Genomic DNA, 10,035 nt, shown 5'->3' with positions numbered 1-10,035 from the left:
GGATCGAATCGGAGAACTTGTGCCATTAGGTTTGCTCTTTACGATCGACAGTCGAGCTCAGTAAGTCGATATCGAAGCAGGTGTTTCGAGTGTTCTCTCCCGCGATTTTCTTTCTTTCTCTCTTTTTTCTCTCTTTCTCTCTCTCTTTCTCTTACTCTCTTATTCTTTTACTCTCTTACTCTCTGTTTCTCTTACTCTCTGTTTTCTTTTTCCCTCTCTCTCTCTCTCTCTCTCTCTCTCTTTCGATTTCGTTGTTGTGGTTCGTTCGTTAAAAATCTGTTCTCCATTCGATGGATCAACGTCATTAATCATTTAACGATCTATCGATCGATTAATTTACATTACATTTGTGTACCAGTGTCTTGTGTGTGCTTATCGTGTTATCGTGAATTTTAATATTCTACTTCGAAAAGGATCTATGAATGCAAGAGAGAAAACAATAATATATGTATATTTATATATACATTATATGTTTGACGAACGTTTAACGTAAGTAATATATTATATTAATTGTAGTTATTTCGTATTGTATGTCGATGTGTTTTATTGAAAAAAGAAAAAAAAAAGAAAGAAGAAAGAGACAGAGAAAGAGAAAGAGAGAGAGAGAGAGAGAAAAAGAAAGAAAAGAAAAAAAGAAAAACAAAGGGTTGCAATAGAAATCATCGTTCGATTCTCGAAGATTTCGATGCGTGGATCAAACAGCACATGTATATATACGCACTCTCTTTCTCTTTCTCTCTCTTTTTTCTTTCTCCTTTCATTTTTAGCTAGTATTGAACTTTGAACTTTCATAGTTAAATCTCACAAACCGGATATTATCTATACGATTACTTCACGACTTATATACTCTGACCTTTTTATCATTTATTTATTTATTCATTCATTCCTTCTTATTCCTGATAGATTTATTTATTAACGAACAATGGTTTATACGTATGTATAATCCTTTCCAATTGTGTTTTTGGTATCTCAAGGCCAATCTGATTTTATTCATTCAAAATGCCCGCCATTTTTCACGGCGAAAGCATTGGCGAATAATTTGCGTGTGGGCGTCCACTGAGACTTTGTGTATATGTGTGTCTCTTTCTGTGTGTGTGGGTGTGTGTGTGTGTCTGTGTGTGTGTACTCGCTCGTGGAGACTTTCTACAGGACGACGATGTCATCGAATATACGTACACACTATAGATTCTTTTACGAAGTAGGACTAAAGAGTATTCATCAGAATGTTTTCCCATATGGCGTCTGATTATACTTATTCAAGAAATTTCAATCGATATTTCTTTTTATTTTTGCTTCCTCTTTTTCTTTCCTTTTCTTTTTCTTTTTTTTTCTCTTCTGTTTTTTCTTTTTTTTTTTTTTTTCCTTTTTTTGCTTCTAACAATTCGTTCGATAACTCGTCCGAATTTTTTTTTTTTTTTTGATATGATGTTAACGTTTAAATTAATTTTACCATTGTATATATATATATATAAATCTAGATAAGAAATAATTTTTTTTTATTTCGTCATTATCGTCATCTAATTAATTTGATAGATACCGTTCAATCGAGACTGCTATTTCTACCGTTCTACAAATACTCTCGAGGAAAATCTTTTGTAATTCCATGTGATATAACGATAAGTCAAAGAAACTAATTCGATTCTAATGGAAAATAATACTTAGCGCAATTTTCGATCATTTTATATATATATATATGTATTTTTTTTTATTGTTACTTTTTTTTCTTTTTTTTTTTTCGATGGCTCAGTAAAAAGTAAAAGGAAAACGAAAAAAGGACAGAGGAGGAAGGACTCATTATCAATTTAATTATCTTCGTCGTAAACAAGTTTCAAGTCGTAGGAGGAAAAACGAAAAGAAAAAAGATAATAATAAATAAACGAAGAGAAATATAGTCATTTAAATGAATAGTGTTATTAGATCGATAAAAATGAGAAAAGTATCGTTTTTATTCGATGCAAAATAAATAACGAGGTACGTTAAAATAATGATGATTGGAAAAATATTTATCAACGATGTCGTATCAATTATGGACGTGTGTATCGTTCTAAAATATATGTTATTGTATATATAATACTTTTATATATATATATATATATATATATATATATATATATATATCCCGTAATATAATGATAAAGCAAAGAAATTAATTCGATTCTAATGGAAAATAATCCTTAGCGTAATTTCCAATCATTTTATATATATATATATATTTTTTTTCTTTCTTTCTTTTCTTTCTTTCTTCTTTTTCTTTTTTTGTTTTCATTCTTTTTTTTTTTTTTTTTTTCCTTTGAATGGCTCACTAAAAAGGATATATTTATATACATATACGTATGTACATAGGTCAAAGCACGACGTTATACTACGTAGTCCGCCATTTCTCTTTTCTTCTACTTCTTCTTCTTCTTCTTCTTCTTCTTCTTCATCTTCTCTTTCATGCTCACGAAACCTTCGAAACCAGTTGGACAACATTCCTGCCGTTTCGCTGCTCGCACGCTACCTACGCCTTATGACTTTCAACCGATCTCCTTTCGATATCGAACGGACGACTACGACGGCGGTGGCGGCGGCGGCGGCGGTGGCGGTGGCGGTGGCGGAGGCGGCGGAGGCGGGTTCTCTCGAACCGTACGAATCCAAAACACACAATCTTGTTCAAATTCTATGTCGTATGCGAACGAATAAAATCATGTTCGATAATTTTGTCATTACAATTGCTAACGGATTATATGAATAATAATAATACAAAAAAGAAAAGAAAAAAAAAGAAAAAAAAAAAAAAATGAGATAAATACGGATTTGATCCGTTCGAAAAAAAAGTTGCGATTGTGTAATTATCGATTTAGTGACAAGATTTTTTTTCTTTTTTTCTTTTTTTTTTTTTTTTTTTTAAGAAAAAGAGAAAATTGCAAAAAAAGATACGAAAGAAAAAACGTATATGTATGAAGAAAAAACAAAAAGAGAAAGAATAAAATCCAATCAATATCTATATTTTTCTTTTTCTTTCTTTTTTTTTTTATTTCGTACGAACCATTAAATTCAAATAAGGATTTGATTTTGATTTTTCATTTTAATTCTAATTTTTATCCTTTTTCTCTTTCTTCGTTTCGTTCTAATTGCGAAGGCGCGAATAAAAACCGCACGTAAAAGAAGATGCGAGACACGAAGAGAACAAAAGAAAGGAAGAAGAAAAGAGTAAACAAAAAAAAAAAAAAAAAAAAGAAGAAAAAAAAAACCAAAAAAGGAAAAAAGAAAAAGAAAAGAAAAATGGAAAAATAATAAGGAAAAAAAAGAAAAGAAAAGAAAAAAAAAAGAAAAGAGAAAAGTAATAAACGTAAGATAAAGTTGCAACGAAAATACGAGCATCATCAGAAAGGATCGTCGTTGGTTCTTGGACGTAATTCTTTTTCTTTTCCATTATTTTTTTTTTTTCTTTTTTACTCTCTAACGTTTGCGTTTCGTTGTCCTGTGTGCGCTTATACACATGCACACACACACACACACACACATATATATATATATATATATTCACGTTTAACAAAGATAGAAGAAAGATACATGGACGTATACAGAGAACGAGTGGTTGGACGATACTCGCGTGCACGAACGCGCATACTCGGTTTCCGGTCATTAGAGAGTCGAGCGCCTAACGATAACTATAGATATCTAGGTATATACATACATACATACGTACATACATATATATATACTTTAAGTTTCACATTGTACGATCGTGTAAACGTGCACGTTGCACACCGTTCGTTCGATCTTCGTACCAGGTACACACGTTCCGAGTCTTTACTCTCTCTCTCTCTCTCTCTCTCTCTCTCTCTCTCTCTCTCTTTTTATCTTTCTATCTTTCTCTTTCCAAGTCAATTCTATACAATGAAAATGAATACGCGGTAATGTAACACAAATGGGATAATTAATAATACTCGATAAAAAATAACGATTAACGATAGAGAGAGAGAGAGAGAGAGAGAGAGAGAGAGAGAGAGAGAGAGAGATCTTTATCGTTAATTATCAATTACGATCGATTTGTTCTATTATCATAAATTTTTATCCTATTAGACAAATAGAACGAGATATAATAAAATAATAATAATAATAATAATAATAATGACGAAATTTTTGTTTATCTTCAAATAATGTCCGTAGAATATTATTCGACAAAAGTTAAGCGAATGTATAGAAATAATATTCTTTTCTTTTTTTTTTTTTTTTTTTTTTTTTAATTTAATTTAAATCGTAAAACTTGTTTGATCGGTAAACGTAAAAAATTGAAAGGAAGAGTGAGAAAGATGGAATTAATTCAAATTTCAAAAATGTACTTTGTTCTTAAGGAAAATATTATTTTCGAAGAACGATATAACATGGTAGAGTAGAGAAATTGAATGATTAATTTTCAATATTCCGCGAGCATCGTTGTCATCATCATTATCATCATCATTATCGTCATCATTGACATCGTCGTCGACTTTGCCGTACACATCTCTCTCTCTCTCTCTCTCTCTCTCTCTCTCTCTCTCTCTCTCTCTCTCTCTCTTTCTGCTTTGTCTCGACGAACGTACGTACGAAAAGGTCTGATAGATAATGAAACATGTTTATTCGTTATCATTCACGTTTCAAACACGTTTAGAACGAATTATCGTTTCGAGCACACGTAATTACACATTGTTTTTCTTCTCGCGTAAACTTATTTTCTTACCATAACACAGAGAGATTTCCCATCGCATTTTAAACGAGCATAAATGATAACAATGTTATCGTCGTATCGATGTTTCCTGTGTTAAAAAAAAAAAAAAAAAAAAAAGAAAAAAAAAAACAAGCGTAAGGAAAAAAAGGAGCAAAAAAAAAGAAAAAAAGAAAAAAAAAGAAAAGAGCAGAAAAAAAGAAGGGGAAGAAGGAAAATCTCGAAGGAAGAAAAAAAAAATATATATATATATATATATAGGAAAAGGAAAAATAATCGATCGATCAAATCGATTAGTAATTTATTTTTCTCGTTGCTCGATTGAATATTATTTTTCACGTTTACGCATGTACTTTGTACCTTTGTATGCACGTAATTGATTATTGTTGATTGCGAAAAAAAGAAAAAGAAAAAAAGAGAAAAAAAAAAGAGAAAAAAAAAAAAGGAAAAAAAAACAAACGAGAGAAAAGGAAAAGAAAATAAAACGAAAGAAAATACGAAGGTAAAAAGAATAATTGTAAACGCGAACGTAGAAACATTCTTATCGTATCATACCGCGAATTTACGAATTGTTGCGTAATCAAACCTGCGAGCAAACCTGCACGCTCGCGTAATCGTTCATGCCAATCGCACGAGATCCCAAGACTCCGACTTCCGTTTTAATTAGCTCGTGTTTTCGTCCTTCGCTCTTATGAATTTACGTTTTCATCTTAACAACACAACATACGTGTGTATATACGTATATATATATATATATATAAAATTTTTTTTTCCTTCATATATAAACATAAATATACATGTAATGACATATCTTAACTGCATTTGGTTTGATATCGATTATATTACCATTCGAGAATTATCGTCGTGTTAGATCGAACGAACAAAGTATATATATATATATATATATATATATATATATATATATGTACAATCGATGCTTTCGATATGTAATAAAGTTAGTATAATACATACTTACCTTAGCACGAAATAATCGATTTTATATAGATCCATAGTTTATATATATATATATATGTATGTATGTATGTATATGTTTGTATGTATGTATGTGTGTGTATATCTTTAAAATATTTAGATATAAAATTTTCTTTCCTTTTCTTTTTTCTTTCTTTTTCTTTTTCTCAACATTTGTCCTTGATATTTCACAAATGAAAAATAAATAAACAAACGGAATGAAGAAAAAAAAAAAGAGAAAAGAAAAAGAACGATTATCTTATCGTCTAATATATATATATCTTTTTCTTTCTTTCTTTCTTTCTTTTTGTTGTTTTTTTATTTTTCGTGAAACCGAATTTCTCTTCGAGTTAAATAAAAAGAAGAAGAAGAAGAAGAAGTTGAGATAGATAAGGTTACGTTCTTTTTATCTATTTTTCTCTTTTTTTTTTTTTTTTATATATGATTATTCGAACGTGCACTGCTTGAGTCATACTATAACTATGAACAAATATTCTCCGTTTATTATTTACAATGTTGATATAATATATGGGAATATATGCGTGTTTATCTATTATTAATCGTTTCTCATATCGCGATCGTAACGAAGGAATACGACAAGGATGAATAGACGTTCGCGTGTATTTTTCTTTTTTCCCTCTCTCTCTCTCTCTCTCTCTCTCTCTCTCTCTCTCTGTCTCTCTCTTTCTCTCTTCCTTCATTTTTTGTTTTTGTTTTTCTTCTGTTTCCTCTATTTACCTCTTTGCCGATTAAAAATCTCACGGCCAATATAATATCTTTCACTTTTGGATAATTAGAATACCGTACGATCGATTTATAATATCGATGATCGAACATATACAATTGAACGAATGAATAATTAATCGATTGGAAAAAAGAAAAAAAAAAAAAAAAGAAAAGGGGTAAAAAAAAAATAATCCCTTGTTTTAGATCTTACGATCGTCGATTATCATCGATTATTTATTAAATAAATATAAATAAATATGAATCGATTTAATTGTAGAATTATCTTTAGAATTATTCCTTTGGATAAAAAGTTTTAACAATTTAACGTTATCAAAATATTTCATCTGAAAAAAAAAGATATATATATATATATATATATATATATGCTAATTTATTTTTATTTTATTAATTCTTCTTTTCAGCATAACGTAACGTCCAATGGCAGACGAGCCTCCTCTAATCGAGTGATTCCATACGTGTATCGTTAAAGGACGATCTTGAAGATGACAACGAGCGAAGATAATCGTTCGACCGTGAAACGAGATCTATGATGACGATGTCGAACTTTGACGTCGTTATTAGAATCGACAGAGATAGAGATAGAAAAAGATTCGTGGATCTTCGTAAATATACAAAGATTCTAAGTGACTTTTATTTACTTACGAAATACTCGTCGTCTCTTGCACGTGAGAAAAACAGAGAGAGAAAGAGAAAGAGAGATAGAGATAGAGAGATAGAGAGAGGGAGAGAGAGAGAGAGAGAGAGAGAGAGAGAGAGAGTGAAAGAAAAAAGAGAAAGAGAGAAGAGAAGAAAAAGGGATATAGAGAAAGAAAAATATTGAGGGGCGAAGAAAGAAAGAAAAAGAAGTGGGGGGGGGGAAATAAAAAGTAGAAAAATAAAAGATGTCGCCTCTCGTTAAAATGATGACCTTCGTACTCTGCGTCATGGGTTCGATCGTGACAGGTCTTAGTTTACGTGGTAACAAATGCGGACAGAAAGTTTGCAATACCACGGAATATTGTAGCCGATTTGATACTCAATGTAAACCATGTTCTACGATTTGTAATCCGGAGGATCATAATCATCAACCAGAGGACTGTTTAAAGGATTGTCAAGGTAAGAGAAATACGTGTTTCTTTTGATAGTATAAATAATTATTACTTATTTTATTTATTCTATTCACTATTCTTCTCTCTCTCTCTCTCTCTCCCTCATTCTCTCTCTCTCTCTCTCTCTCTCTCTCTCTCTCTTTCTTCCTCTCTTTATATTCATCGTTCTATTCGAACCGTTAGAACGTGACGGTTTATTACATTCTATTCTATAGGAAAAAGAAGAAGAAGAAGAAAAAAAAAAAAAAGAAACAGGAAAAAGAAACAACAGTTTTTCTCTCTTCTCCCACGTTCTTCTTCTACATCTTTTTCTTTTCTTCTTTCTTCTCCCTCTCTCTCTCTCTCTCTCAATCTCTCTCTCCCTCTGTCTATTTCCCGTCTCTATCTATTTCTTAAGATGGTTAGATATAAAAGGAGAAACGATGAACGTTTCTGAAGAAGTTTCGTTTGGACGTAAACCATACGAAATAGGTGGTCCCTTGAAAAAAAAAAAAAAAAAAAAAAAAAAAAAAAAAAAAAAAGAAAAAAGGGACCATCTCTAGTTCGAGCAACTAAACCGGTTTCTCTCTCTCTCTCTCTCTCTCTTTCTCTCTCTTTCTCTCTTTCTCTTTCTTTTGCTCTACTGCCCGGATAAATATTACCCTTAGGGATCTGCTAAGAAAAAGAGAGAGAGAGAGAGAGAGAGAGAGACTTCCAACTTGACGTTATATATAGGTTCTCGTTCAAAGGTACAGGTCTTTTTCCCTTTTTCTCTTTTTTTTTCCCCCTTTTTTCCCTTTTTTCCCTTTTTTCTCTTCCTTCAACTCTCTTCTCCCCCCCCCCCGTCGAAAAGGAATACCGACTCAAAGGAATCGTTTCGTTATATAAGACCCAAAACAAATTTGAGTCACGTTTTGAGTACCTGTTTCCACGGCTCAAACTTCGCCATTTAAAAAGCTCTATTTTTTGTTAAGAATCAATTGCGAAAAATTTCGAATTTCTACGAACGAGAGAAAAAATAAGAATTGTTTTGTTTAAAAACATTTGAAAATATTTATTGTAATAGTGCGTTAACGAATAAATATTTTAGGATTGACGAGTGGAAATTTTTTTTTTGTTTCTTCACTTCTTTTTTTTTTTCTTTTTTTTTTCGGAAAAGTTCATTGATATTAGATCGTTAATCAATTTTAATCGATTAATACGAATATCTAACTATTTGTTTTCAATGATAACTATTAATTATGCGTATCTATATATATATATATATATATATTTGTGTGTGTGTGTGTATGTGTGTGAGTGTATCTTATCTCTGTTTTCCTCGTGTTAATACGTTTCTTAGAATAAACTACGTACGTACGTAGTTACGTTAGATATTCATATCCTTTCGAGTATATGTAAGTACGTTACCACGATGTTGGAAGCAAGTTATTCTTGTTTAGTACGTAAGACGGTTACGACACGGGGTCGACCAATATTTCTTAGAAAATACGACTACGACGACGACGACGACGACGACAACAACGATAATTTCCTCCTTGGCGCATCGTTTTATGAATGAAAAACCAGTTTCGAACGATGAACAGTTTACTTCTATCTTAAGCGCATTTTCTTTAATACCACGATAAACAATACTCCTATACTTTCGTAATCATAGTAAAAGAATAACAAATATATTATTTTTTATGAATGATAACAATAGCAATGTTTACGTTATTCATGAAATTATTTTAATAATAACGAATAATATATATATATATATATATTATTATAAAGAATAAGAAATAAATAAATTTGTCAATTTTAATATTGAACATCATTACGAAATTACTTTTTTCGATTATATCTTTTGAGTTCGTCTTCTCTTCTTTTTTATTTTTTTTTTTTCTTTCTTTCTTTCCATCTTTCTTCCCTTTCTCTTCCTTTTGAGTCATTCTTTTTTATTGATTAATGTACGAGCGCGTATGTAAAGTATGAAAAAAAAGAAAAAAAAATAAGGTTTAACATATGAAGATCGCGTTGTAATGTTTAATCAGGTGGCACATAAAACGAACATGAAGAAGAAACTTCTATCCTTTCTTCGTTCTATTATTTATAAATAATATACCATAATTAATTGTTTTAATCGTTATCTCGAGATAAATATGGCTTTTTTTTCTTTTTTTTTTTTTTTTCTTAAAGATTAATGTAAAGATCTGTAAAAGAAAAAAAAAAAAAAAAGGAAAAGAACAAAAAAAGAAAAAGAAAGAAAAAAAACCGCGTCGTCGAAAAGTTCAAAAATCTCTCGACGTAATTAATTTTTCTACGAGAAAATTTAAATATTATATATATATATATTCTTTTTTCTTTTCTCTCTCTCTCTCTCTCTCTCTCTCTCTCTCTCTCTCTCTCTCTCTCTCTCTCTCTGTAGAATTCGACGAAAATGAAATATCCAAAGCGTAATTGATTTTTTTCTTCTCTTTACGAATAAAGAAATTCTTTAATCAGAATTTCATTTGATTTGCAATTAAATGCATTTTCCATTTACGATCATGTTTCCTAGCATTATGTAGTTAACAA

The 10,035-nt window shown here is 30.5% G+C and overlaps 1 protein-coding gene across 2 annotated transcripts in view; it reads left to right on the top strand.

Moving 5' to 3' along the window:
• LOC118447963 (uncharacterized) overlaps positions 1-10,035 on the top strand; it is a 23,670-nt gene continuing 13,635 nt past the window's right edge. The window contains exons 1-2 of one of the 2 annotated variants that reach the window (XM_035880556.2): positions 1-489; positions 6,811-7,504. In XM_035880556.2, the coding sequence (XP_035736449.1) occupies positions 7,291-7,504 (214 nt within the window). In that variant the 5' untranslated portion in view covers positions 1-489; positions 6,811-7,290. The remainder of the gene's footprint in view (positions 490-6,810; positions 7,505-10,035) is intronic. The other variant, XM_035880555.2, reaches the window with a different exon arrangement.

The sequence above is a fragment of the Vespa mandarinia genome, chromosome 22 (assembly GCF_050613455.1).
Source record: "Vespa mandarinia isolate Hongniang chromosome 22, ASM5061345v1, whole genome shotgun sequence".
NCBI lineage: Eukaryota > Metazoa > Arthropoda > Insecta > Hymenoptera > Vespidae > Vespa > Vespa mandarinia.
This window is presented reverse-complemented; position numbering and strand designations above follow the sequence as displayed.